General features: G+C 53.8%; 10 protein-coding genes across 10 annotated transcripts; 6 read left to right on the top strand and 4 right to left on the bottom strand.

Moving 5' to 3' along the window:
• The first annotated feature begins 748 nt into the window (after window positions 1-748).
• On the top strand, window positions 749-1,931 carry MONBRDRAFT_30757 (uncharacterized protein). The gene is made up of 4 exons (XM_001742503.1): window positions 749-760; window positions 868-1,062; window positions 1,171-1,287; window positions 1,373-1,931. Exons 2-4 carry the CDS (start codon window positions 940-942, stop codon window positions 1,514-1,516), a joined length of 384 nt encoding a protein of 127 aa, XP_001742555.1. The 5' UTR covers window positions 749-760; window positions 868-939; the 3' UTR covers window positions 1,517-1,931.
• A 104-nt stretch (window positions 1,932-2,035) lies between these two features.
• Window positions 2,036-3,767, bottom strand: MONBRDRAFT_4816 (uncharacterized protein; the record flags this gene model as incomplete). The annotated part of the gene is made up of 3 exons (XM_001742047.1): window positions 2,036-2,894; window positions 3,009-3,462; window positions 3,584-3,767. 3 exons carry the CDS (start codon window positions 3,765-3,767, stop codon window positions 2,036-2,038), a joined length of 1,497 nt encoding a protein of 498 aa, XP_001742099.1.
• A 428-nt stretch (window positions 3,768-4,195) lies between these two features.
• Window positions 4,196-9,346, top strand: MONBRDRAFT_30756 (uncharacterized protein; the record flags this gene model as incomplete). Its single annotated transcript, XM_001742502.1, has 19 exons — window positions 4,196-4,246; window positions 4,541-4,625; window positions 4,817-5,010; window positions 5,116-5,223; window positions 5,369-5,506; window positions 5,614-5,697; window positions 5,810-6,015; window positions 6,115-6,266; window positions 6,380-6,505; window positions 6,622-6,785; window positions 6,967-7,119; window positions 7,228-7,296; window positions 7,408-7,449; window positions 7,596-7,693; window positions 7,790-7,913; window positions 8,007-8,372; window positions 8,468-8,570; window positions 8,698-8,891; window positions 8,999-9,346. The coding sequence occupies 19 exons, from the start codon at window positions 4,196-4,198 to the stop codon at window positions 9,131-9,133; spliced, it is 2,592 nt and encodes an 863-aa protein (XP_001742554.1). The 3' UTR covers window positions 9,134-9,346.
• A 194-nt stretch (window positions 9,347-9,540) lies between these two features.
• Window positions 9,541-10,729, top strand: MONBRDRAFT_30755 (uncharacterized protein; the record flags this gene model as incomplete). The annotated part of the gene is made up of 4 exons (XM_001742501.1): window positions 9,541-9,911; window positions 10,008-10,059; window positions 10,156-10,311; window positions 10,405-10,729. The coding sequence occupies 4 exons, from the start codon at window positions 9,541-9,543 to the stop codon at window positions 10,618-10,620; spliced, it is 795 nt and encodes a 264-aa protein (XP_001742553.1). The 3' UTR covers window positions 10,621-10,729.
• Window positions 10,730-11,182: 453 nt separating this feature from the next.
• On the bottom strand, window positions 11,183-12,251 carry MONBRDRAFT_4813 (uncharacterized protein; the record flags this gene model as incomplete). The annotated part of the gene is made up of 2 exons (XM_001742046.1): window positions 11,183-11,568; window positions 11,786-12,251. 2 exons carry the CDS (start codon window positions 12,249-12,251, stop codon window positions 11,183-11,185), a joined length of 852 nt encoding a protein of 283 aa, XP_001742098.1.
• Window positions 12,252-12,836: 585 nt separating this feature from the next.
• On the bottom strand, window positions 12,837-14,495 carry MONBRDRAFT_4812 (uncharacterized protein; the record flags this gene model as incomplete). The annotated part of the gene is made up of 4 exons (XM_001742045.1): window positions 12,837-13,163; window positions 13,313-13,504; window positions 13,761-13,871; window positions 13,971-14,495. The coding sequence occupies 4 exons, from the start codon at window positions 14,493-14,495 to the stop codon at window positions 12,837-12,839; spliced, it is 1,155 nt and encodes a 384-aa protein (XP_001742097.1).
• A 488-nt stretch (window positions 14,496-14,983) lies between these two features.
• Window positions 14,984-15,812, top strand: MONBRDRAFT_4811 (uncharacterized protein; the record flags this gene model as incomplete). Its single annotated transcript, XM_001742500.1, has 5 exons — window positions 14,984-14,986; window positions 15,116-15,157; window positions 15,292-15,390; window positions 15,493-15,570; window positions 15,687-15,812. 5 exons carry the CDS (start codon window positions 14,984-14,986, stop codon window positions 15,810-15,812), a joined length of 348 nt encoding a protein of 115 aa, XP_001742552.1.
• A 618-nt stretch (window positions 15,813-16,430) lies between these two features.
• MONBRDRAFT_21921 (uncharacterized protein) lies at window positions 16,431-17,874 on the bottom strand (the record flags this gene model as incomplete). Its single annotated transcript, XM_001742044.1, has 7 exons — window positions 16,431-16,659; window positions 16,762-16,826; window positions 16,982-17,059; window positions 17,156-17,246; window positions 17,323-17,402; window positions 17,562-17,615; window positions 17,797-17,874. 7 exons carry the CDS (start codon window positions 17,872-17,874, stop codon window positions 16,431-16,433), a joined length of 675 nt encoding a protein of 224 aa, XP_001742096.1.
• A 1,097-nt stretch (window positions 17,875-18,971) lies between these two features.
• MONBRDRAFT_21920 (uncharacterized protein) lies at window positions 18,972-19,525 on the top strand (the record flags this gene model as incomplete). Its single annotated transcript, XM_001742499.1, has 2 exons — window positions 18,972-19,370; window positions 19,486-19,525. Coding segments are annotated over 2 exons (439 nt in total), but the record flags the coding sequence as incomplete, so codon positions are not given.
• A 106-nt stretch (window positions 19,526-19,631) lies between these two features.
• MONBRDRAFT_19043 (uncharacterized protein) lies at window positions 19,632-26,534 on the top strand. The gene is made up of 27 exons (XM_001742498.1): window positions 19,632-19,910; window positions 20,000-20,175; window positions 20,324-20,460; window positions 20,549-20,674; window positions 20,784-21,037; window positions 21,129-21,199; window positions 21,312-21,372; window positions 21,455-21,534; window positions 21,649-21,747; window positions 21,860-21,929; window positions 22,103-22,366; window positions 22,464-22,528; window positions 22,638-22,808; window positions 22,927-22,993; window positions 23,093-23,167; window positions 23,336-23,459; window positions 23,589-23,680; window positions 23,871-24,286; window positions 24,440-24,590; window positions 24,732-24,799; window positions 24,953-25,019; window positions 25,102-25,209; window positions 25,302-25,346; window positions 25,435-25,500; window positions 25,677-25,809; window positions 25,892-25,992; window positions 26,098-26,534. The coding sequence occupies exons 1-27, from the start codon at window positions 19,647-19,649 to the stop codon at window positions 26,293-26,295; spliced, it is 3,549 nt and encodes a 1,182-aa protein (XP_001742550.1). The 5' UTR covers window positions 19,632-19,646; the 3' UTR covers window positions 26,296-26,534.
• Window positions 26,535-26,638: the final 104 nt, after the last annotated feature.

Raw genomic sequence — 26,638 nt, 5'->3', positions numbered from 1 at the left:
ACAGTTTTTTAAAGCCCTCCATACCATCCCGGGGGGGGGGGGGGGGTGGGGTGCGTCGAGCGTGAGCACCACCATGACAGAGAAGAGGGGCTTTCATCTTATTTGCAGTGTATCAACTTGCCTTCTGCAGCAACCCCCAATTGGAAAGCTTGTGCTCAATGGAAGTGCCCTCAACATAGTTGTGAATTGTAATCTGCACCGGCGGAGAGAGAGAGAGAGAGTTGAGATCCTGAAAAACACTCACACGTCGGGGTCTAGGGGTGTACGCCCATGTGAAGTCCGTGTGTTGGAAGAAGGTGCGTTCTTGGTCCACCCACCTCTTCAGGGAAATAGACGCGGATCATCTCGGCCAGGATGTAGCCGTTGGCGCAATCACGGCGCGGGTTTTTGACGGGCCTGGACAATTTCAGCGACTGAAGCCAGCGTAAAACCTCTCGCGGCAATACCATGATGCTGGTGCCCGAGGAGCAAGAGTGAGGGTTTGGTCGGTACTGGGCTATGAGAACCGCTGGTTCTGGATCGGGTTTGAGCCGACTGGGTCTTGCGTTGCGCACACCAGCGGCACCAGCAAGCAGCAAGCAGCTACACGAACGACACGGTTGTGATCAGCACAGCGCATCCTTCTGCCCTTGACAACTGTGCCGTCCAAACAACACGAAATGTCAGATGCATCGTTTTGCTGTTGTCAACAGATGTTGGGTATAAGACTACTACCAAGTGTTATTGATGGGGTGGGCATTTGCCGATAGATCGTGTGTTGGTGCGTCAGGCGCATAGGGGACAGACAGGGCAGCAGCGTACTGTGCTGTTCGCAGGGGTCAGGTTGCTCGGTGTGACGCCCCTCACTCTTGTATGCAACACATGCAGCGGGACTCGTGGAGGCTGCTTCTTTCTTCTACCCCCCTCTCTCTTTTCCCTTTCTTTGTAGTGATCATCGCAATGGCTCTGTGGCAAGCGCGTTCGACCCTGCTCCGCTCCTTCCGCGGTCTGCAGTGCGGACAGGTCCGCCTCATCAGCGAGGGCCCTCTCTACGAGCAACGTTTCATCAATGACAAGAAGCTGGTTAGAAGCGCAACGTGGCTACCCTCCGCTTTTATTTCACCACACTCTTAGAGGCGACTGTGCGCGAGTGAGTGTCGTCTGACGTGCTGGTGGTTTTTATCATGGCAGGTCAACCCAAACTGGGCCATCGATCTTATCCACGAGGAGCCAATCACCATCGTGGATGGTAAGACGGCAGTCAGCGGAGGTGGTCCCACTGGACATCCCGTCGAATTTCTCAACCTGGTATGTACAGCATAGCAGGGATGCGGTCGTGGAACCGAACCCAATGTGTCGGCTTGCCCTCATGATGATTTTGATAACCATGCAGGATCAGGATAAGGTCGTTATTTGCCCGTACTCGGGCGAATTTTTCGTTCGCCGCGGTGCGCTGAAGAAGCTCCTGGAGCGTGGCGCCGTGTACGAGAAGCAGGGTCAATACTACAAGTCACGTGACATCACGGACGAGGAGTAGCCGCAAACCTGCCACCACCTTTTACTCCATGGGCTACAGCGGGCCAAGGGCTGCTCTTCCTGCTTTGAAGCTCGCAGAGTCCCAGCTTGTTGCGCTTCAAGCCCCGCCACGTATCCAACCCCTGCCGTTAGAAGCCTGTGCTCCGTGCAAAGCACCCTGAAGGAACAAAAGCAAAACGAAAATAGAATTCGATAGCAACCTGAAGGCGCGTTTGCTTTGAGCATATCGGCTTGATGAACCCCATCTCTTCAAGAGTTAGCAGTGATTTGAAGTGCCAAGTACATGTATTGGTGTCGTGAGTGCTGCTGAAGCACTTTACCATCTATGTGCAGTGTCTTGCGATGACCCGAGGTCAATTGTGCAAGTCCAAGTGCTGGTGTCTCAAAACAATAATTCATGTCTGTCAAAGACCAGGCTCTTTGTTCTTTCTAGTGCCGAAAAGCACGTATTTGCTCCCCGGTCCTCACTTTTACCGCCAGGTCAAGACAACCGTGTGTCCACATCCCATACATTTGCTCATCACTGGTAAATGTCTGCGAGTACAATGCGGCAAAGTGACTTAGAGGGAGCTTCGAACTCGAAGTTGTCGACGCGTGCGCGCAGCTCGTCGTTTCGTGGTAGACGGTGCCTCCACCTCCTAAGTGGGCCACACGCGATGAGTCCCAGGCGTACAACTTGGTTTTGCAGTGGGCAGGCTGGGTGAGTGAGTAGTTTCCATACCTGCTGAGAATCATCAAAATCAAACTGGTCAAGCGGCCTGGGGCTCGGTCCCTTTTGCAACGGAGCCGAGTGAGCCTGTTGGCGGGCCATTTTCTCGTTTGCTGCCGAAGGCATGCGGGCGTTGGCCTTGTTAGAGACCACTCGCGACGCCTTGGTCTTGCTGCGTTTTGTCGCAGGCGCACCAGTCGAACTGGGCGCCTCAAAGCCCAGGGCGGCAGCGCCGCTCTCTAGATTCTGTGGGCCCGTTGCTTCACTCAAAGCCGAATGTGCGCCTCCCTTGCGGTCCCCGCCAGGCTGCGGAGCTTTCTTCGAGGCATTGGCCTCAGTTTGGGCCTTCTGCGCCGTGCTGTGGGTGGGCATTTCAGTCTGACTGTTGCGACTCAGGTCCAGGTCGACGCGTGGCGCGTGGGTGGCATGCAGCCCAGTCGTGCGCAAGGTCGCCACAGAGACCTTGAGTGCATCATGATGGGTGGCAACGCCCCCTACATCAAGGCGCATGCGATGTTCGCTGGCAATTTGATAACCTTCGGTTGACGTGCTCGTGATAAAGCCCGCTGGGATGGCTTCGTCAGGGGCATCGGCTGCCAAGGTAATGCGCATGGAGACGACGCACACGTCCGGCAGCTTCTGAAGCGACTGCGTCGTCAAAAGGAGGTTGCTGGACGCCAGCACATGAGGACATTGGTGTCAGTCTCCTCTGTCAAATCAAAGAGCTTTGGATGGGGCATGGCCACGCCTGGTTGGGCCTGGCCTGAGACGGCGTACGACCTACCGTAGCATAGACTTGACATCGGTTTGAAAGCCAGCATAGTCTGGCAACGTGAGGCTCGCATTCTGGGATTGTTGCAGAGCTTGGTGGGCCTCAGCGTTGAGATGGCCGAGCTTGATCTGGAAGCAATCAGCCCACCATAAATCAATGACAGTCTTGCTTGACAAGGCGGGGCTTGACACCTTTTTTTGACGCACCGTGTAGGTTTCCAACAACGTGTCGTTCTCGAGCTCATCGCCATCGTCTGCTTCGTAGCCGTCGTGAATGGCCAGCGTGATGCGATCGATCCAGTGTCGTTCGATTCCTGGTAGCAGGGACTTGAGCCAAGCGACGAGCGCAACGGCCTCATCACACGGCGAGTTGGCACGCAAGACCTTGATGGCCATGTCTTCGCCCACGTTGCGGTCACCATACGCGCTGTGGGGAAAAAGGCCACGCAAATAGGCGATGCTGGACACTGGGCAAGACCATGTCAGAGTGCACGGACGCATCGGGCGGCGCGAGCTAGTTGCAGCCAGAGGCCAGATACCGGGCCCTGGAAAGAGGGCTAACAGTTGCTTCCTAGTTTCAATTCTTACCTGACATGACGACAAGCTGTTTGATGGCTTTGACGGATGCACCGGTGCCTAGGTCATCGAGGGGTGGGCAGCACGGCAACCATACGCTTAATTTCGAGCCAGCACCGTGCAGTGACCACCCATTCGTATTCTGGTACATCAAGGCATTGCATGGCAAGTCCGGGCATACTGACTGGTCATGCATTGCTGCGGAAAGAGCTGGGCAAACTCATTGACCACGCTGGTCGTCGGGGGCCGAATGGCTTGCATCGTGATGGAACCTGGCCAGAGTGCTTCGGGGTCGGGGTGGAGGAGCTCGACTGATAAGAGTGAGACACTTGCCTGCTTGCCCACCGGGTGAGAGAGAAAATGCCTCAAACCACAAGCCCGCCTGTAAAGTGACTGACGCTGCTCCCCCCTTCCTTGACTTGATACCCTGACACAAGGGGTCCAAACACGTTGTTTCAGCTTGTGTCAATTTTGTCGACAATTCAAGCACTTTTTTGCGCGGGAAACACACGCAAGAAAGTCCAACGTTCAACTCACTTTGTGGCAGCATCGGGAAGGGAGGTCAAAGTGTAGCATCATCTTTTTTCAGACCGCGCCGGCATCCCTGTCTGAGTGACCGTCACAATGGCCGACACCCTCCCGCCCAAGGAGGCGCAGCTGTATCGCAAGCTCTCGGTGCGTCAGTCGTTCCAGGCCAGCGGCAACAGAGAGTCCGGGCTCTTGTCGGTTTTTTATCTGGTGGCGTGGGGCATGCGGTGATCAGCCCGAGCCACCAGATAGCTGTTCTGTGGCGCGCTCTCGGGTGCAGCTGGCTGGCAGCGACACGTGACCCCTTTGTCCAGCTACATGAAGCTGTTCCGCAGCTCTTTCAGCTGAGCCAAGACATTGGCCAGTATTGTTTCACTGTGCTCATGTCCCTTGCCCCACTTCTAACGCAACGCCGTGGTCCTTGGCCATGCACGCTCATAGAAATGCTACGACACAAAGCAGTACAAGCAGGCGCTGCGCCATGCCAATGCCATTCTGGCCTCGGCTGACTGCCTGGATCACCCCGGTACGCCCAGCCCATTTCTTTGATCTTGAGACTTTACCCTACCCATCTCCTACTCTTCTAGTCTTCTCTCTCGATCCTACTCTTCCTCCTTTTGCTCGGCGCCCTACCCACTTTGCGCACACAAAAAACTGGCCGCAAGCCCTTATCGGCGCTGCTGACTCATGACATGTCCGATGGGCCACTAAATTCAGAAACGCTGGCGATGAAGGCTCTGGTCTACAACTCGCTCGAGAAGCGCAAAGAGGCTCTTGAGACAGCCAAGGCCAGTCTGCGCAAGGGCATCATGAAAAGCCTCTGCTGGCATGTCTACGGCATCATTTACCGCTGCGATGGCAACTTTGAGCAAGCAATCAAGTGCTACCGCCAGGCCTGTGTGAAAGATCCCGTGCGTTGTTAGCTTGCTTTGCGCTGCTCATGGAACCGACCCAACGCAGCCCGTGCCCGTGCTTGCACCCAAGCCGCCGCTGCACTCGCCGTCATCATCTGTTAGCCACGCCTCACAGCGGATGTGTTTTTTCCATGTTGCCAGAAAAATCAAATCATTTTGCGCGATCTTGCCTCCCTACAAATTCAGATGCGCGATCTCGATGGCTATCGGGTATGTGGCCTTCTGTTCTTGTTGGCCAAATCTACAGATAGAACTGCGGCGGGTCTGACCCCAGCTTCCAACCCCCATTTTTTTTTCTTTAATTTCTTATCTCTTTTTTTTTTTTTATTTCTGGGTCAACACTTGATTCTTCTAGGAGTCACGTCGCAAGATCTTGATGGAACGCGCCGATTTGGCTCAAAACTGGTCCGGTCTTGCGGTGGCTCATCACCTCAACCAGGACTACGATCTGGCCATTGAGGTCATTGGCAAGTGGCTCGACCTGCAGAAAGAGGTATGAATCAAGAACAATCCGCGATTTATTTCGCAGCCCACCAGGTTCTACTCTTAGGTACACAATTGCTCGCTAACACGCGTATCCACACACTTGATTGTGCGTAGTCCAAGACCCCTTTGCATGATACAGAGCTGAGCGAAACACTCTTTTATCTGGTGCAGCTCCATGCGGATAAGGGTGACCCTGAGGTGGGACAAGCTGCAATTGCCTATCAGTTGTGACCCACCTGCCCAGGCTTAGAGCCCCTCTTACACTCCTTGGCGCATGTCCGTGAACGTGGTGGGGGATGGCAACCAATAGACGGCACTCAAGCTGCTGCACGAGCACGATCAAGAGATTTGGGACCGTCGGGGCTTTCACGAGATGCGCGCACAGCTCAACCTGGCGCTGGGCGCTCAAGGTCAAACCGAGGCCAGTGAGAAGGCTGCCACAATTTACGGCCACTTGATTGACGATAACCCTGAAGACCGCCGTTACTTTGATGGCCTCTTTGAAGCCAAGCACCTGTGCGTTGCCGTTCGCTCTCTCTCTGTCGCGTGGCGCCCAGGCCAACTGTCTCGTGCAAACGCTCATTCCGCTTTTCTCCTCACCTCACTTTCACGCAGCACCGAGCCGGCCAAGCGCATGGCTGTGTTGGACGAGGTGCACAACCGATATCCCAAGGCCACGCTTCCGGAGCTACTCGTTCTGCGCGAGGCCACCGGTGACGATTTCAAGTCGCGTGTGGATACCGTTCTGCGCTCTTGTTTGCGTAAAGGTATGCCCGGATTTATGTTCTGCACGGTCAGCGGTTATGGAAACCAACCCGTGCGCATGCATAACTCACTTGCTCTGCTCCACCTGTGCCAACACAAACGTTTTCTTTCCCAGGCATGCCCCCGCTTTTCAACATGCTGCGCCATCTGTATGTCGACAGCACCAAGGTGGCAACCATTCAGACCCTTGTCGAAGGCTACGTGGCCAGTCTCGAGAAAGACCGAGCCTTTGCTGCAGGCGGTGCGTTGAGGCGGGTCTCATTCGTGGGGCTAAATTTGTGATTGGGTACCTGTGGCAATGTCGACGGCGTTGCCATCGTGCACCTCACTGCAAACCACGGCGGTTGCTTGTCACAGAAGGTATCGAGTCACCTGCCGTGCTGGTGTGGACCAAGGCTTACTTGGCACAACATTTGGATCATCTTGGCCAGTATGATCGTGCCCTGAGCACCGTGCGCGAAGCTCTGGCGCACACCCCGACTGCGCTTGAAGTTTACTTTGTTGAAGCACGCATCCTCAAGGTTCGTTGCTCCTTGAGCGCGGCCCATGCAGATGATGGCATTTTGAGCCAATTTCAAAGACTATGCGCAACAGAGTTTGCCTGGTTTAGCTTTCGGGTGTTTCAATCCTTTCTCGACCCGCTTCTCCTCTCCTGTTCATCTCGTCACGTACTGATTTTTATTTTTCCATTCCTTTCCTCAGCATATGGGCCGCCTCAACGAGGCCGCCGACCAGCTCGAGCTGGCGCGCTCGCTTGACACGGCTGACCGTTACATCAACGCTCGCTGCGTCAAGTACCAAGTTCGTGCCGGCCAGTTGGAGAAGGCCGACCAGAACGTCGTCATGTATGCCAAGGTTTGCAATGGCTGTCATCCCTCTCGACTCGTGGCACATGTCCCACTCTTGAACACAAGTTCTTGAGATTCTTTCTCATTCCCTCATCAATGTTTACCACTCCAATAGGAAAATGGCGATCCCATGGACTATCTTTTGACCCTTCAAATTGTTTGGTTTAATGTAGTAGGCGCCAAGGTACATCACGCTCACCATGCAAGGCTTCGGTCACAAGAATTCGTCCGTTCCTTCCTCACAATATAACGCACCGATTGGTTGACACCTGCTCTCGAAACCTATTTCATCTAGGCGTATTGGGAGAAGCGGGACATCCCGCGTGCCTTGGGCAAGGTGCGTTTGTATTGGCCCGCCCCTTCAAACAATGTTCTTCTTTCTTGAACACCATCCATGCTGTCGTTTGTTGTAAGGGAGCGATCCCTAGAGTCGCGCTCACGTTTTGTCGCTTGATCATCATGGTCTTTTTCTGGCTTGCACAGGTCCACATGGTTGCAGATGACTTTAACACCATCATTTCGGACCAATTTGATTTTCACACCTATTGCCTTCGCAAGAGCACGCTGCGTGCTTACGTGCGGTATGTTCATCTGTTCAAGAGTTTCAGAGCTTTGGCGAGGGTTTGGGCCTTTTGTGTTATATTTGTTTTCCTGACCAACTTTTGTCCACACCGCAGATTCTTGGAGGGCGAGGATAACCTGCACGGCCACCCCAACTACATTGAAGCCGCAATTCTGGGCGCACAAATCTACCTGTACCTGAAGCAAAAGCCCTATAAGAAGGGCGGCGACGAGGACGACGTGAGTGTCTGTTTCGTATCTGCTTGCATCTTGCAGTCGGCAACGCATGCAGTCATTGATGATGCTCACCCAATCTGTTGCTGATGCCAACAGGATCCTGCGCTCATTGGTATGTCCGAGGCGGACAAGAAAAAGTACCTCAGCAAGAAGCGCAAGGCAGCGAAGAAAGCTGAGGCGGCTGCTGCGGTTGCTGCCACGGACAACAAGGCTGCTGCCGGAAAAGGCGGTGCCAAGAAGGAAGAGGAAGATTTGAGCTCACGCCGCCATTATGACAAGAAGGGCGAGGAGCACGCTCTGACCTCTGAACCTCTTGAGGCGGCTTTGAAGCTTCTCAAGCCGGCACTCGAACTTATGCCTAAGACTCATGTGGACCTTTATATTACGGCCTTTGAGGTTTATCGCCAACTGAACAAGCTGCTGCCCATGTGTCGCATGCTTGCCGCGGCAGCCCAGATTGACGTACGGTGACCCTTTTCCCCAACCCCTTTTTTGCTCCGAACATACGCTCTTGGGCTCATTCGCCTCTCCCCCATGCACGCCCTGGGGTGACACAGGCTGAGCATCCAGATGTACACGTGTGCCGGGTGCAGCTTTTGCAGATCCTTGCTGGCGGCATTGATGGTCAGGATGAGCTGGTGCAGAAGGTTCTTCCCGAAGGTTGGTTCAAGGATCAGCCGTGTTTTTGCTTCATTGGGCTTCTTCTCTTCTGGGCCAAGAAACGCCGTGTGCTCCATGTCTTTGCTCAAATTTTGACTTGCATTCCTGTGCCGGCCATGTCATGTAGTGCAAAAATCATTGTTTGGATCAGTGTCGGACGCGCACGCGCTGAATGAAACCCGCAAGGCCAAGGCCGCCGCTGAACCCAAGGAGGCGCTGGCTTACAACCTGGGCCGCGTGGCGCTGGGCGAGGCTTCCGTAGATGATGCCTACGCAGCTGTGGTTGCCGTTGTGGCCAAGGCGGAAAGCTTTCCTCTCAAGGTTTGACACGACACGCCTCAATCGTTGTGGCCACTTCACGGCGAGCCAGCTAACCATTTCTCTGGCCTTGGTTTTGTTGGGGGGGGATGTTTTTCAACAATGTTTAGGATGCGCAAGCATTGGCTAGCCGCGTGCGTCGCGAGGCGCCAAGTCAGCTTCAAGCCTGCCAGGCCGCCTGCCTTCGCTTGTGGCCGGCCGCAGATGCATTCAAGCCACGCACGTCCACCGAGGCTTCCGCATGAGCGCGTAATTTTGGAGCAAACATGAACCGACACGAGACGAATGACTTCCAGCAACAAGAAGGATTGGATCAACTAGCCGAGGCCCTTTGGCGTCGTCTCAACATAAACGGCATCGCATTTTGCACGCCTACCTGTATACGGGCTTCTGGCTCTTGTGTAATCTCTCTCCTTGCATCCTTACCTGCCCCACTTGCCAATCAACAACAAGAGAAGAAAGAAGACGTTGTGATGTCTGTGGAAAAAAAAAAGAAGCACAAGAAGGAAAAGAAAGAGAAAAAAAGAGTTGTGGTGGTTTATTTTTTCATACAAACTCTCTTTCATCTCAATCATCGCTGACACGATTGATTGACACATTAACGACCCTGGCTTGGTGTGACTGGCCGAGTGGCCTTGAGTCCGTGGGAGCAATGGTCGGTCAGCGGGGTCTGCGGAACATGGTGCTCGCAGCGCCATGGGCACTGCTGATGCTGGGCATGACGGTTCTTGAGGTGCAAGGGGCGCTTCAGGCACCGGCAGCAGGTCACTGGCGTCGATCCTCGCGGGCGTGCCCTCGCCTGGAAAAGCCTCAGGCGGAAGACGTTGGTTTTCTAGTCATCAACCTTGACCGATCACCGCAGCGGCTAGCTCGGATGCGCCAATCCTTCAAGGAGCACAACCTTCCCCCCTTTGAGCGCGTGCGGGGCGTTGAAGCTTCGCCGGATGGTGGCCCATATGACGTTCCGCGCCTTGTCCGTGGCCTCAAGTGGGCTGACTACGGGACATCCTTGGCTCATCTTCGGTACGTGGCAGGCATCATGGTTTTCATTTGGTCGTCTTTAACCGTTTTGTCAAGGTTGAGCGAGTGCCCTCACCCGCTTCCCTTGTAATGCCCCAGGGCCTGGAAAGCCGCAGCTCGAAGTAACTATCCTTGGAATATCATAATTGAGGTGGGTGCCGGGCGTTCTCTCGCAAAATCGTTGTCTGCTGGCACGCTGACCTGGGTTTTCTGTGGACATTGGGCCTGGTGATACTGGGTTGCATAGGATGACGCCACACTATTGCCCAACGCCTCATATCTCGAGCTTCCGCCCATCCCAGTGGACTGCGACCTCATCCTTTTTCGGCCATCAACCATCTTCGAGCGGGAGGACATTTGTGAGGAGACTCCCGTTCAGGATGCTTACTGGGGCTATGGCATGGTGTGTTTCTTCCTGCCCTGTCTCGATCAAGCCTTTAAGCTACTTTGCCTGCCCTTGCCCTGCAGTTGCCTTCACGGATGTGTGCTCTGATAGGTGGCATACTTGGTGAGTCGTGAGGGTGCACAGCGAATGATACAAAAGGCCAGCAGAGGCTTTGGTGGTCCTATTGATGGCCACATCTGGTACCATAATCACGTTTGTACAATGCGGCAAGATTATATCAGCCACTATGAGTGTACTGCGCCTTGCAAAGACAGCATCCGCACTTGGTTGAATGGCGAGCTGGCCGATATGCCGGCGCCCGACTAGAGTATGCGGCCCGGTATTGTAACCAGGCCGGGCTCAGCTTGCAAGACACGACAAAGGCTCTGGCGACTCTGCTTGTTTTGATGCCTTTGACAATTTAGACACATCGCGGAACACGCTCAGTGGTGGGGAGAAGCATTCACAGCAGCTCACTCGGTGAGATTGAAGAATGCTAGCGTCGCATGTGAGGTGCCCAGTGCATCTTGCCACGCCGATCGGAGGCGAGCGTGGTGGCTTCGGCCAGGGACCTTATGATTTGATGTGTCCAAGGCACCGCTTGGTTGAGAGGCCACAGCCAAGAGCTGCCAGGCGACAGGGACCCATGTCAGCACAACGTGTCAGCACAACGTATCAGCCAACAAAGCCCCAGCGCCGGTGATGCTAACAGGCTACTCGGGTCAGGTCCTACCTCAGCGACCAACTGACTCCACCACGTGTCCGTCGGCACCGCATCCGGGCGATCTGATGCGGCTTGCAAGAACGTCTACAAACAGGACGGACCAACATCCAAATTTGGTATAGGGAGGCAATGGGAAATAAAATCAGGCGTGGACGCACGCGTGCGTCACGAGCATCGTCGGACCTTGAAGTTGGTTTGCCAGATGGCCTGGTCTGCTTCTCGGTCTTGCTCATGACAAATACAAACTGCCCACCATGCAAGGATCAGACGCCCCGCGTCCATTTCGAGCGGCAACGGTGCGGAATCAAGACCACCTAGGGACATTTGTTCGTCCAGAAGGAGAAACAACGCCTCGATGATGGTGACAACGTCGTCCAGACGCTGGCGCCGGTATAATTTGACTGCGTCACGCTGCGTTTCCTGTATGATGGCCACCAAGGCGCCGGTGCCTCCGCGCTGTTGCCGCTGCTGCTTGTACTCATGGCGCAACCGAGCAGCTGTCTTCTCAGCAAAGGCATCGGCAGCGAGGCTGGCCTCGACAGCCGCTGCCACTGGGTCACGATAAGAGAAGTGGCCCACGCAGTAATACTTATCGTGTTTATCAAAAAAATCCACCCAGCGATGCAACTCCTAAGCACACGCGTCGCGGGGCCCCCCCGGTAAGTGGCAGTGTGTACGCGCGCGAGCGCCATCAAATAAAGGGACAGGCCTTGCTCTTGACGGCAGCGGATAAGGTGCAGCAGACCTGCAGTTGTTGCGGAGAGGCACCTTGCAGGGAACCAGTGAGACAGCTTTCCGTGAGGCAGCCCAGGGCGAGCGGGCGAGAAGCATCACGACCAGCCAGCTTGTGGTAGCTCCCGCCCGGGCCATATTTGTGGCGGCCAGCTGTTACATCATAGACACGACCAGCCAACGCCAGATATACGGGTCGACTTTCAGCGCCATTCAGCCATTGAAGATCTTCCTCGTTGAAGCTGGTGTCAGGCACCTCACTCCACGTTGATGCAGCGAGCTCCTCCTGGCCAAGCATGACGGCCAGTGCGTTGTCGCGACCGTAGAGTCGAGCGTGGGCTTTGGCTCGGCTGACATCACGGAAAAACCTCATTAAAGCGAGCTGCACCTGTGGATGCTCAGAGGTCCAGCCCACCAGTGCTGCAAGCACGACCGCCACCAATACCACTCCCATCCCACGGCTGGCCCATCGTGGTGGTGGTGGTGGGGGTGCTTCGCCCATGGCCGCGCAGATGTGCTGACAACGTCCAAAAAACAAGACACGAAACTGTCACACACTGTTGTGTGTGTGTGTGTGTGTGTGTGTGTGTGTGTGTGTGTGTGTGTGTGTGTGTGTGTGTGTGTGTGTGTGTGTGTGTGTGTGTGTGTGTGTGTGTGTGTGTGTGTGTGTGTGTGTGTGTGTGTGTGTGTGTGTGCAGATCTTCGGCTTCAAGAAAAGGCGATGCTCATCCTGGGTGCCCCTGGAGGTTGACCTTGTGGCAGTGGTGTCACCGACAAGAAACAAATGCGTCAAACGGCTGGCGGAAATGTGTTTTTGTTTCGGATTTGTTTCGGCACAGGTGGTGCGGCACCAATTCAGCAATGAATGGTGTTCCTATGACTCCGACAAGTTTGATAGGCTGTGACAGGCACTGTGTCAATCCTCGAGTGTGTGGCACCTGAAGGCTCGTTGGTAACGAAGAATGAGGTGTAAAAATTAATCGAAATGAAGTTTGCGGCCGAGAATCAAATCTCCAACCTCAGAAGATCGGTTTCTAAACGTTTGCACTCAGCCTCCTTTACACTCGCACCAGCATCGCTCTTGAACTTAGCGCCGCTGTCGAGCGCGACGCGCCCCGGCATTGTTTGGGCGTCGGGAACGCACTCCTTTTTTGGAGCCACCTTCAGGGGCGTTGGCTTCCTTGGTACGGCGGGCTGAGCTCAAGTCACGCTCCCGACGCAAGTAGGCCAAAAAGTCCTCGTCCATATTTGGTGCTTGGCCATCGGGGTACTGCTGTGCTAAGACCGTGCGCCATGCTGCCTTGAACACCATGCCGCAATACTCGTCAAAAGTCATTGGTGCCACCATTTTGGGCAACGTCTTGAAGTGCATCTGGACGCGGTGTGCGCCAGCTTGCAAGTTGGTGTGGGCCTTCTAAAGACGCGGTGAGCGCCGACAATACAAATCAGGCGGCACGAGGCGGGTGGCAAAGGTGGTAAGAAGACGCACAGTACCGCCCCCGTCCTCGACGAAAAATGGATTGCCACACAAAACTTTGCAGATTTTTTTTTTTTTTTACGCACCGCACAGCGGAGTGCATCCGTGATGTTGTAGACTTTGGTACCATCACTGTAGTAGCCACACCAACCAACCGACCAGCCCTTGGTGACGTTTTCAATCCATACGTCTCCCTGCAGGCTCGTGCAGCATCGCATCAGGCGTTTTGTGAGGTATTGCTGTATGTGAAGGTTCCAGCATGGCTGTTTTGTCGCTCCCTGGACGCACGAGGCAGGGGCTAGAGATGGCATCCTTTACTACCTTTTTGGCCGGATGAAATGTATCGCACTGCTTGCAATAGCGTCCAGACTTGACTGGCCGATCGACCTCACGTCTTTCATGGCGGCCAGCCTCACAATCGCAACCTATTGAGTTGGTAATCTAGGAGTATGGTTCATCCAAAGCGGTCGCGTCAGCTCTTCAAGCCAAGGCTAGGCTGGGATTTGGATGCCAGTTGGTCTTCTGCGAGCGTACCGTATCAACGTATTCTTCGTAGTCTTGCTCTAAGCGTCGCAATCTTCGGACTCGTCGCTGGGACTCGGCCGATACAAACGTTACTTCTTTCATGTATATCCTCAGTGCATCCTAAGCGCCGCAAAAAAAAAAAAAAATCAGGCAGGAATGGTACGAACCGAGTTCCACAAGTGTGAAGCCACATGTGAGGTAAAGTCGGCGGTGACTGACCGGTGTTGTCAATACAGCGTGAGCCTGGGAAAGGCGGGCAAAAGCCTCTCTCGCTCCCGACACAGCGCATTTGTCTGGGTGAATCATGAGGCTGAGACGGCGATAGCGTGGCCGCACCAGAGCAGGGTCGCTGTTCGGGGTCAGGCCCAAAATGCCAAAGATGTCGCGTGGGTTCGAGGCCAGAATGTGTGCGATAGCCGCTTCCGAGCTCGTCGGCAAGTCTGCCTCCTGCTGAGGGAACTGCTCAATGGTGAAAGAGGTCACGTCGCCCTCAGCCCGTGGTCCATCATAATCCAAGTCGGGGGGAATGATGTTCTCATCATCGTCTTCCAGCTGCTCCATGGTCGGCATGGCTCCATCTGGGTTTCGTTCAGCATGGGCGTATGCACCAAAACCCGAATGGGCCTGACCTGACCCTGAGCTTTCGCTCAACCACGCCGGCGGATCCACGAAGCGCGAGGGCCAGATCGAACGGAGAGCGGTCAGCACGGCGCTCAAAATGAGCGCGAGAATGCGCTGCCACATGCCCGCCTTGTGAGGGCACAGCCTCCTTCACGCTCAAGTGATTCAGAGTATGGGCTCTCAGGAAGGACGCGTGCGTCGCATCTCAAGCATGCAGCCAGGGTGCAATGGCATCCGCATCCGCATGCGCCCGCCCGTGTTCACCGTCCGTGGGCACGTGTGTCTCTGCGCGTGCGCGCCGATCGACCCCAGTCTGCTCATAAAAATTCAGACACAAAAAGACAGAGAGAGAGAGACAGAGAGAGAGAGAGAGAGCGAGCGAGAGAATTTGAATGAGAAAGTGTAAACGAATTCGCACTTTGGTAAGTGTGTGTGTGGTCAATTTTTTTTTCTTCTTTTGGGTGTTGGAACGACGTTTTGGCAGCGGGGGCGTGCTTCAGTGAATTTGTGTGCTTGATTGACGGTTGATCGGGACCAGGTTGTTTTGATTGAACTAGGCGGCTGGACAGCATCGCAACTTGCTTCTCGCCCATACTGTCTGCATCGCCACTATGGTGAGTTTTGAGGGTTAAAAGTGTTGAGGGTCGGTGGAGCTTGGTGGTCTGACTCAACCGCTTCAAATTTTTGTGTCTCCCCTCGTCGCGCGATTTCATGTCCCTATCTTCCACAACACTCTGCTGTAGCTGCCGCTCAGCCTCCTCCGCGCTGCCAGCAACCACATGATGGTGAGTGCGGGCCTTTGTACGATGCATACCGAGAGACAACCTGCGTTTACGGCTCAAACGTGAGCCAGAGCACCTTGCCTTTTTTTTTTCTCATCTCGAGCGACCTTGCCGAATTTTTCTTCCAACCCGTGCAGCTGGTAGAGTTGAAGAACGGCGAGACATACAACGGGCACCTTTCAAAGTGCGACAACTACATGAACATTACAATGCGTGATGTCACCCTCACGTCCAAGGTGAGACATGACGCTTCACCAGTGGCGAGCTCCGCAACGTTCAAGTTGCCCGGGTGAATCACTGCGCTGGTCTGCCTTGGCGTGATCATCTCTTCTCGATAGGACGGTGATCGCTTTTGGAAGATGCCCGAGTGCTACATCCGTGGCAACAACATCAAGTTTCTACGCATCCCTGATGAGGTCTGAAGTAACCCTGCTTCTCATGTCCTTCCAATTGCTACTTGTCCACGGATCCCACACAGACTGTAGCAGCACATACTCACGCAAATGCACCTCTTTGCTCGTCTCGTGTGAAGGTCATTGATCAGGTGGTCGAGGAGGAGCGCAGCAACAAGAACCGGGTGGGCGGTCGCGGTCGCGGTCGTGGTCGTGGCCGTGGTCGTGGCGGTCGTGGCCGTGGTCGTGGCGGCAGCAGTGATTGAGTTTTTGCTTGCCTGGCGTCTGTGGGTCCTTGCGGCAAGGACAATTGCTCGCTCAGTTCAGAAACAACGATGTCTTTACAGAAAGCTCTGCGAATCTTGCCTTTTGCTCAGCAGGCCATCCAGTTTGGCAGGCCACCAGTCAAGTGGCTGTGGCCCTCATCTTGCTGTTCCAAGTCAAAGTTTATCGTCTTCTCTATCCTTCCGCCCATGGTTTTTCTTTTCTTTTCGTTTTCTTGCGGGAACGCGAGGGAGGTTTTTCCTTCGCTGAAGTGTCCTCGATTCAAGGGTCTGCCGCCCTGACCTGTTGGTCTTCTCGTTGATATTCCCACTCGTCCCGTCCTGCTTGTGCCTTGAGGGCACGCCGTTGGTCGACCATCCATCAATCGATTAACGATAACAATCATGTTTGAACACCACGCCGGCTTTTGACCGGAAACAAGGACCCCGCAGGGGTCTATCGGCGCACACGCACAAGCGCCCCTCCCCATCAAAGAACATATCTATTTGTGCCAACCTAGGGTTGACCAGACGCCTCCAAAGTCCAACTTTGGCTGAATGTTTTCAGCAAAACAAGCCCGCTGAGCACAGGGGCGTGGGTGTAGCTAGAAGCTTCTTTGCTTAAGCTGTGATGCGAGTGACGTGGTCGTAAAAGACCACCTGCATGTATTCATCCGTGTGCAGGGCTGTACGACTGCTGTTATCACCCGGGGTAACCCGAGCCGGGTCAACAAAGACCATCTTGCGATCCCGCTTGTTCTTGAACGCCACGCTGGCATCGTTGTCTGTGGTTACTTGATAATGTTCCGAGCTTGATGCGTATGCCGAGCCCGTGCTCCAGTTGTAGAAACTACATTCGCATGCAAAGTCGTGACCAAGTCAGTCAAGCAGCGCAAAACGGTAGCAGGAGTGTGGGTGGAACTGAGCAAAAAGCAGGAAGGGACTACCGCACCTCAAGTCAGTTGGCTTGGGAATCAACTTCTTCTTGCCCGAAAAATACTGCTCAAAAGCCTCATTCTGATGCACCATTCGGCACGAGCCAGGTGAATACCAAAATGTAGCAAGTCACGCGAACAGCTCAACCCATCCAGGAGAAAACAAACAAAACAGTTTAACCCATCCAGAAAAAAAAAAAAAAACGCCTGAAGGGGGCGACGAAAAATGGATCTGACCTTGAAGCGGGCAGCCAGGTCAATGTAGCCTGAAACCTCTTGGCCTTGCGCATTCCGGTCACGGATAAAGACAATGCTCTGCTCACGCCAAGGCGGTGAGCAATGCGGACATGGGGCCAATGTGTAGCATGTTTGCGAGCATGGGATGGTTTATTGAAACTTGTAGCAGCGTACCATCATCTTGCCGGTACGGTGTGCTTCCTCACGTTGCGCCAAAGCCTCCAAAAAAGGACTCAAGTCGTGAAACTTTTCACCGACCAAGACTCTACAGCCAGGGTGCGTGCGGCGTGAAAATGAGATGCGGTCGCCATGCTGGTGTTCAGGTGGAGTCAAAGCCGTACAATTTGCCCTTGTTGCGCTGCTGTTGTCGCAGCAACTCGGCCTCGCGCTTCTTGGCTTCAAATTCTTCGCGCTTTACCACCTGTCATGAATGCCCACAGCGCCCAACAACGAACAACGTGAGGTACGAAGATGTAGGATGTAAAGCAGCAGGAAGGTGCTTGACTGATGACACATCAGCATCTAACAAAATAGATAAGATAAAAAGATAGCCAAGGATAAAGTAGGGCCAGCCACAAACCTCGCCAGTGCCGCGGAAGCCGAGCTCGACGAGTTGCCGAACCACCTCCTCATCCTACCCCAGATCATGCCAATCCAAGCGCCAGAAGTGTGGGTGATGCGTGAAAGTGAGGCGGATGTGGCGAGGGAAAGAAACAGCAACAAGAGGTTGTGATGACGCGGTTCTTGCACATCAGAGAAAGGATGATGCGTGAGCGGGGCCACAGCCGCGCGTTTGCACCATGACAGGTGCCTACCTCGAGATAGTAGAGGTCAATGGGCTGCACTTGACTGTCCAAAAAGTCTTCATAGGTTGCAAACTGTGTGATATCCATTTTGATTTGGTCTTGCTTCAAATCAAGCAGCTAGCAAGTCGCACCGATACAGATCGCATCAGTGCCACGTATGGTCCAAGGGTAGCTCAGCATCAACGCACAGGAGCAGATGGAGTCAGCCAAGGCCATGGATGCCGGGGGCGTCGGAGACGAACGGCGACGCTCGAACCCCAAGTGTTGTAAATTGCTGACAATTGCATCGTAACCAAGGCCTTTACCTTTTGTATACGCTGCACAAAAAGTTTTTCTGTTCAAATTCTTCAAAAAATGAGGTACTCTGATCTGTTTAAACAGGAAAATCATCCTCGGTGGAGTGGTTGGTTCGGACCTTGCAGGCCCAGTTATCATCAAAGGTTATTGCCAATTCGGCGGGTCGCAATCTAAGATGTCGCTACTTGCATCCGCGCCAGACCTGTCGAAGCGGCATGACAAGCAACAATCTTGATACTCTGTGAGTGAAGGCGCGTGCTTGTGTCTGGTTCCGACCACCGACTGGCGCCATTCACAGAGCGCCGACTCGTGATGATGCCAGCACAGCAGCCAAAAGAGACAAATCTGATACACTTTGACCATTGAAAGTGTGACAAAGGCTCGACTATCAAGATGGCGAGCAACACACACACACACACACACACACACACACACAGAGAAGAAAAAAACTCATTTTGCCACCTACACGTGTGGCTGTCAGTGTTGAGAGGCGAGGTCGGTCGTGCGTCAAAGCTCTTGGTTCATCTTGGTTTGAGTGGGACGGAGGTTGATGCGCTGCTCATCTGCCGGAGGTACTGGGGTTGATATACTCAGAATGGGTGCATTTCAGTGGCCTGCCGTGGCTTGGGCTGGGTTGGATGCCGTGCCTGGGACAGCGATATCTTCTGGAGCGTGGTGCTTGCTTAAACCAAGTCTGGCGCAGATCTGAGCACCGACCGCGGCTGACCTCACAAGTGTTTGCGTGTCTCTGCTGCCACCACCGTTGCATCTCGGTGAACCCTTAGGTCAACTTGGTGTGATCTCAGCAAGGCGGAGTGGTCTTCAACCATTCCGTATCCCCTCGAAACACTTTTGATTTGTGTGTGGGACAGGACAGGCCTTTGATCATGGCGGCTACATCTGCCGAGTGCGTGAGCCTACTTGTTAGCATGGCCTGTGCTCCTGCACCCCCGATTCACTCATTTCTTGCCAATGTGCCAATGCGCTACTCCTCCGCCCGTTGTGACAGTGCCGCAGCCCTGCTGCAGCAGATTGAGGCTCAAGGTGCCAAAGTTCGCGAGCTCAAGGGCGCCAACGCTGACAAGAAGGAGGTTGAGGCCGCTGTGCAAACCCTCGTGGGCCTCAAGACCGCCTACAAAGAGCTGACTGGCGAGGATTTGCCTGGTGCCAAGCCTTCCAAGGGCAAGAAGAAGGGCAAAGCAGACAAGAAGGCCGAGCCCAAGGCTGCTGGTGCCGAGAGCAAGCCCAGCAAGTCTGAGAAGAAGGCAGAGGCCAAACCCGCCAAGGTTTGTCTCGTTATGCGTGCAACGCCCACATGCCCCCTCCTGCTGCCAAGCCGATGCAGCTATTAGCATCTGGTCCATCTCAAGCTCTGCTTCTGGTTCACTCCAACCTTTTTAGGCTGCTGCCAACAAGAGCAAGGATGAGTCGTCCGGCGAGCGTACGTCGATGCCCACGTTTGCCGTTGTCGCGAGCCAGCTTCTTTGAAACACGTCATTGGGGTTGTCAATCTCATCCCACACTCCCACACTCTTGCCCAAGCAGGCTTTCACTTTGCTACCATGGAGACGGAGATCCTGAAGCTGTGGACAGACATGAACGCCTTTCAGACTTCGCTCGAGTTTTCCCGTGGCCGCCCCGAGTACAACTTTTACGATGGGCCGCCTTTCGCCACCGGCACTCCCCACTATGGCCATCTTCTGGCCGGCACCATCAAGGATGTTGTCACCCGATTTGCCCACCAAACTGGCCACCACGTCGAGCGCCGCTTTGGTTGGGACACCCATGGCGTGCCCGTTGAGTTTGAGATTGACAAGAAGCTTGGCGTGAGTGGGCGGGCCTTTTGAGCGTTGCTGCCGCTCTTCCAAAACATGTCGGTCTTCCTCACGCATGTTTTACGTCTTTCTGCCTGCAGATTTCGGGCAGCGCTGATGTTGAGAAAATGGGCATTGCCAAGTACAACGAGGAATGTCGTTCCATCGTCATGCGCTACGCCGACGAGTGGCGCTATACCGTGAACCGCCTCGGTCGCTGGATTGACTTTGACAATGACTACAAGACTCTCTATCCTTGGTTCATGGAAAGTGTCTGGTGCGTAGTGGCTGCTTCTCGGACCAGATTTAGGGCCATGTTTTCGTCATGTCGCCTTTGGACCTCGACTCCCTTGAAGCCCCCGACCCGCTTGCCGCCTGTGCCTCAATTGGCAAAAAATCGTCTCCTTATGATATTGGCTCGGCAGGTGGGTGTTCAAGCAGATTTTTGACAAGGACATGGTCTATCGCGGCTTCAAGGTCATGCCTTTCTCCACGGCTCTGTCGACCCCTCTGTCGAACTTTGAGGCCAATCAGGACATGCATGATGTCGATGATCCTGCCGGTGCGTGCTTGTTATTTTCCAACATCGGGTGAGTATGTCATCGTACGCAATACATTTACCGCCATGCCTCGGTGCTTGCCCGCCACAGTGACGGTTTCCTTCAAGCTGGTGGATGAAGATGCCGCTTTCTTGGCGTGGACCACCACGCCCTGGACCCTGCCTTCCAACTTGGCTTTGTGCGTGCACCCCACGCTTGACTACGTCAAGTTTCGCGGTACGAACTTTTCCGGCTGTTGAACATGGGTTGAGGTCGTCACGCATCGGCTCTGGTGCAGGCGCGCACGGTACCTCATGGTTTACATGTTGCACCATGGTATCGGCAGACACCAAGCGTGAGCGCGTGTACATCGCCCTCAAGTCCCGTCTCTTCGGCAAGGGCTGCCTGTACAAGGAGGGCGACAAGTCGGTCGAGATCATTGAAGAATTCAAGGGTGAAACTCTCCGTGGCCGTCGTTACGAGCCTCTTTTTCCTTACTTCAAGCGCCTCGAGGACCGCGCATTCAAGGTGCTCGTCGACACCTACGTCACTGACGACAGCGGTACCGGCATTGTCCACAACGCTCCCGGTCACGGTGAAGTGCGTTTAATACATGCCAAATGTGTGCTGGATCCACCACACCTCTTTGCCTTGAACCTCATCTTAATCATGCAACAACGATGCCGCGTAGGACGATTACCGTGTCTGCCTGGCGGCCGGCGTCGTCACTGCCACCGACATTCCCTGCCCGTTGGACGACTGGTCAGTGCGCTTTAACCCACCCCTCGTTCTTTTTTTTCTGGACTCGGATGTAAACGCAGGCTGTCATGTCACCCTCCACCGGCTCCCATTCCACTGCCTTCACTTTGTGCAGTGGCAAGTACACGGACGAGGTTTCCGACTACAAGGGCATGTACATCAAGGATGCTGACAACGTATGTCCTGGCTTTTGCGAGCTTCTTGCTTTGTGGTTTGATGACATGTTGCATTGTACGTCATGCCATCTTTTGTGCATAGGTCATCATCAAGCGTCTCAAGGATGAGGGCAAGATGTTCCAGGCTGGGCGTGTGAAGCACGCCTACGCCCATTGCTGGCGGTACGAACTTGCCGACGCCGGGCTCATTGGCTGAGCTTGGCCAGAGTGCTCACTGCATTGTCTCCCCAACTGCCCGTGTATGTGTGAATCATTCATGTGCATTCGTCTGTTTAGATCGGGTACGCCCCTGGTCCGCAAGACGGTCGACTCTTGGTTCATCCGTGTCGAAGACATCAAGGACAAGCTTGTTCAGAACAACCAGAACACTTACTGGTACGATCAAGCACCCTTGCAGCTCTGACCTTGCATCAAAAAGCACCATGTTGGCGGGCTTTGCGAAACAATGAATCAAATCTGTCTCACTCAATCCTTGTGTTGCCCTTAGGGTTCCTCAAAACATCCGCGATGGCCGTTTCCACAATTGGCTGGCCGACGCTCGCGACTGGGCCTTCTCCGTAAGCCTACAGCACCTCAAAGCTCGCTTTTGCTTTGTCGTGACATCAAATGAATCTTGTTTTGATGCAAAAGCACAACGGAGAATAGCGCACTTACTTTGGTTCTGTTATGATTTGACTCTTATGATGATGATTATTATTATTATTATCATTTTTTTTTTTTTTTTTGATAGCGCAACCGTTTCTGGGGCACTCCCATTCCCATCTGGGTCAGCGAGGATTATGAAGAAGTCGTCTGCATTGGCTCCATCGAGGAGCTCAAGGAGCTCTCTGGCCGTACGGACATCGAGGACCTTCACCGCGAGCATTTGGACGACATCACCATCCCTTCCAAGCAGGGCAAGGGTGTCCTGCGCCGTGTGCCCCAAGTCTTTGACTGCTGGTTTGAGAGTGGCTCTATGCCCTATGCTCAGGTCCACTATCCCTTTGAAAACAAGGTAGGCCCACAGTGCCCACCCGTCAGCGTCATGTGTGCGTTGTCGTAGTATCTTTGCACTGCTAACATCTGATTGCCTCTTGTTGTACTCTGGGTAGGAGCGATTTGAAAAGAACTTTCCCGCCGACTTTATTGCCGAGGGCGTCGACCAAACTCGTGGCTGGTGCGCTTTTTCCCTGGTTGCCAATGCACAGGTCGCTCGAACGCGTCACCCTCCGACTCACCTGACGACTTGTGCTTTTGATTTTGTTCATCTTTTCATTATTCGACAGGTTCTACACGCTCATGGTCATCAGCACGCTGCTCTTCGATCAGCCTCCGTGGAAGAATCTGATTGTGAACGGCCTGGTTTTGGCCGGTGACGGCAAAAAAATGAGCAAGCGTCTCAAAAACTATCCTGATCCCAACCTTGTCCTTGAAGAGGATGGTGCCGATGCCTTGCGGTTCGTGCGCCACCCCTTGCGTACGGCGCTTTACATTCTGCCTGTGGCTTGAATACACAATCACCCCTTTGTGTTTTGCTACCACCTTGTTTCATCGTGCCTGAATTCGCGTGCGTAGTTTGTATCTCATCACTTCGCCAGCTGTGCGCGCCGAGAACCTTCGCTTTGAGCGCAAGGGCGTGCAGGTATGTCTCAGACACAACACCTGTACAAGGGCCTTTGGTGTTTGCTGTTATCCTCTCCCTTTTAACAACCATGCGTTCTGTTCACGTTTGAACCTCTAGGCTTTGATCAAGGATGTCTTTCTGCCCTGGTTGAACGCCTTCCGGTTCTTTGAGCAACAGGCGGAGCGTTGGAAGGTTCGATGTCTTTTTTCCGTCTCTCTTTCTTTCTGTCAGAATGGCAGCCCTCGCTGCTTGTCAAAAGTGCAGTCAACATGCTGCCAAGCACCACACATCACTCATCATCCTGCCTTTCGTGTACCGCCTTTTGGGTGTTTTTTTTTTCTGTTCTCAAAAAATTTGCAGCAAGCTGTTGGCCGTCCATTCACCTTTGACTCGGCCAAGGCCTGCCCGTCGACCAATAAGATGGACAAGTGGATCCTCGCCTTCACGCAAGACTTGATTCGCTTTGTCAAGCAAGAGATGGCTGGTCAGTCTGCACCGTTACCACCCGGCTGACGCTTTGAACGTTTTGCGCCGTTTGTGATTGCTTCCTTTTTTAAAGTCCGATCTTGTACACGAGTCGCATTGATTCACCCCCCCCGTGTCTTGTTCACAGCCTACCGTCTCTACACTGTTGTGCCCAAGTTGCTGTCTTTTGTGGACAACCTGACCAATTGGTTCATTCGCTTCAACCGCAAGCGTCTCAAGGTATCGACAATAGCGTTTGTGCTCGCCGGCATTCAAGCCTTGGGTTGGGCCTTGCAGTGCCTTGGCGTCCGTTTCTTGGGATTACGGACACACCCTTGTTCACAGCTGTTTTTTCCCCTTTTTTTGGTGTGTGTGTGTGTGTGTGTGTGTGTGTGTGTGTGTGTTTTGCTTGGTCTGGTCACGATGCCAGGGCGCCAACAGCGATGACGATGCGGCGCTTGCTTTGTGGGCCCTGGGTGAGGTCTTGATGACCATGTCTGTTACCATGGGCCCTTTCACTCCGTTCTTCGCCGAGTGGATGTACCAGCACATGCGTCCTTTTGTGGTGACTGCCTCTGCCAGTACGACCACCCGTGGCCACAAGGTATCAACCTCGAGCGACATTGCTCTGACTCTCCACCAAGGTCCCATGACAGCCGCTGCTGAGGCCGTGGCGGAGTGGTCCCTGGACAATGTGAATGCTTGGTTGTCCTCCAACGAGCTGGAAGACTACCAGGAGCTCTTTGCTTCCAACGGTCTGACCGGCGCTGATCTGGTGGACCTGAGCCATGATGATCTTCTCTCCATGGGTGTGAACCGCTGCACCGATCGTAAGCGCATCCTTCGGTACGTATCCACACCGCTTGTCTCGTGTTGAAGAATACAGGGGTGGGAAGGACTGGCATTTGCGTGATGGTTGGAACGATTCTTGTTCACCCTTGGAGCACTCTTCTTCATCGTGGTGGTGGATGCTCATTGAACAATGTTTTTGCGCTCCAGGGCGGCTCGCAAATTGATGCAGGGCTCAGCCCCACCTTCGCCTCGCCGCGTTGCCACGCCGGCCGCTGCCAGCGGTAGCGATAACGTGCGCACAATCAACGGCGTTCGTGAAGACGCCTCGGTGCACTTCCAGCTCATTCCCGAGCCCAAGGTAAGACGCTTTTTCCGTGTGCTGACCAAGCTGGTTGCTGTTGGCAAGCATGTAGCCTATATTCTTTTCAATCCACGACATCCATTGACCGCGCGATGCTTTGTGTGTGTGTGTGTGTGTGTGTTTGTGTGTGTGTGCTAGTCTGTGTATTTGGACGAGACCATTGTGCGTGCGTTCGAAGCCATGAAGCGCGTCGTCGAAGCTGGACGGTAAGTTGTCGAAAAGGCATTTTTTGTAAAGCTCAATGACTCGGCATGGTCGCCAACTCGATGGCCCCGCACCCCTGTATTTTTTGTCAGCCAAATGGCTAGTCATCTGCTTTTTACTGGTACTCACTTGCTATTCATCATCCTGACCCGCAGCATTGTGCGTGAGCGTGAGAACATTCCCATCAAGTACCCTCTGCAAGAGCTTGTTATTGTCTCCAAGGTCAGACACAACCCTTGTGTCCTACCTGCTTTGGAATAGAAGCGTCCTTGATCTCATCATTGCTTGTCATGCTGTGCATTAGACTCCCTTCCTGCTGGATGACATTCGTCACTTGGAGGAGTACATTCTCTCCGAGCTTAACGTGCAGCGCATCACCCTGTCCGCGGATGAATCGCCCTACAATGTTACGGTGTGTCTGTCGTCTGTGGTTTTGACAAACAAGCACCGGAACAAAGCTGAACCCTTTTTTTTTTTTTTTTTTTTTCCCCTTAATCATCACAGCTTAAGGGCCAGCCCGACAGCCGTAACCTTGGTGTCCGCTTCAAGGTAAGGATTCGATCAAAATCGTTAGAGCGACTTGAAAGGCGAGTTACAAGTGCATTTTTGAGTATCTGACCATTGGTGTGGTATCTAGAACGACTACAAGGCCATCCACAAAGCCGTCATCGGTCTGTCTCACGAAGCTCTGCAGGGCTATCAGGTTTGTATGCACTTGTGCGCGTGCCATGAACACTTGTGTGTTTGGTGTCGCTTGATTCAACACCAGTCATTGTATCAAGTTTTCTTTCTGGCCTCAATGTATCAACTATGGTCTCAAGACTTGCAGCTTGATGACTTCTCACACCTTACACATCGGGTGTGATTCTGGGTGTACAGACCAACGGCAGCATTGAGGTGTGCGGCCACACCCTGTCCGGAACCGACATTTCTCTGCGTTATGAGTTTGCCGCGGGTACCGAGTCCAAGTACCGTGCTCAGACGGACAACGACATTCTGGTCCTGCTCAACGGTATGATGAATTACCTTCTCGCTTTTCATGCCGATGGATAATTTCTAAATCGTTCTCATCTTTTCCACAATTCGCCTTGCAGTTGAGCAAAACCGCGACATGCTCGAGGAAGGCTACGCGCGAGAGCTGGTGAACCGCGTCCAGAAGCTTCGCAAGCAAGGCAACATCACTCCCACTGATACGGTACACTTTCTAAACCTGCGTGGTGCTGTGCGGGCTGCGTTTGTCAGTGTCGCTGATCTCATCTGTGCTCGTCTGTGCTTGGTTTTCCCCTCATAAAATCCACAGATCCGTGTCTTCTTCCGCATGATCCAGGATGACACCGAGGTGCAGTTGGCGGAGGTGATCAAGAACCGCGCTGCCTTCATCACCGAAAGCGTTGGCTTCAAGTTGGAGGAAGGCGCCCCTGAGGGACTTACTGTCTCCGTTGAGGGCGAGCAGACCATCAAGAACGCAAAGTTCCAACTGGCTATCGTCAAGCTCTAAGGAAATGGCCCATGTATCTCAACTTGACCCCCAGCCAGAGCTGGCTGAGGGTGAGACGAGCCATTAAAACCGTGTTTTTGCCGTCAGGTGGCACGACTTGCCGTGCCCTTTTGCTATTTGTGTGTTGCCTATGCTTTTTTTTTGAATGCTTTGAGCATCTGCTCGCCTTCTTCAGTCTGGCTGCCCGCTTTGACTTTCGGATCGTGCAGGTCTGTCCTCAATTCAATGCTTCGATACCTAATCATCAGACCGTCACGTTTGCAGGCTCGCGCAGCAAGTCAAAACGCGCAGAAGTGCAATGATTTACCAGTCGTTCAAGTCAGGGCTTGATCGCGATTGTCGT

Source organism: Monosiga brevicollis, genomic scaffold (assembly GCF_000002865.3).
Source record: "Monosiga brevicollis MX1 MONBRscaffold_2 genomic scaffold, whole genome shotgun sequence".
NCBI classification, from domain to species: Eukaryota; class Choanoflagellata; order Craspedida; family Salpingoecidae; genus Monosiga; species Monosiga brevicollis.
The sequence above is the reverse complement of the archived record's forward strand: the minus strand, read 5'-3'. Positions and strand labels throughout refer to the sequence as shown.

Bases quoted from the DNA above. Each gene is read 5' to 3' on its own strand.
- MONBRDRAFT_19043 (XM_001742498.1), top strand. From the start codon at position 19,647: ATGGAGACGGAGATCCTGAAGCTGTGGACAGACATGAACGCCTTTCAG. The intron at 22,367-22,463 runs GTAGGCCCACAG...TACTCTGGGTAG, and splicing joins ACTATCCCTTTGAAAACAAG to GAGCGATTTGAAAAGAACTT. The intron at 25,020-25,101 runs GTCAGACACAAC...GCTGTGCATTAG, and splicing joins AGCTTGTTATTGTCTCCAAG to ACTCCCTTCCTGCTGGATGA.
- MONBRDRAFT_30757 (XM_001742503.1), top strand. From the start codon at position 940: ATGGCTCTGTGGCAAGCGCGTTCGACCCTGCTCCGCTCCTTCCGCGGT. The intron at 1,063-1,170 runs GTTAGAAGCGCA...TTATCATGGCAG, and splicing joins TCATCAATGACAAGAAGCTG to GTCAACCCAAACTGGGCCAT. The intron at 1,288-1,372 runs GTATGTACAGCA...ATAACCATGCAG, and splicing joins CCGTCGAATTTCTCAACCTG to GATCAGGATAAGGTCGTTAT.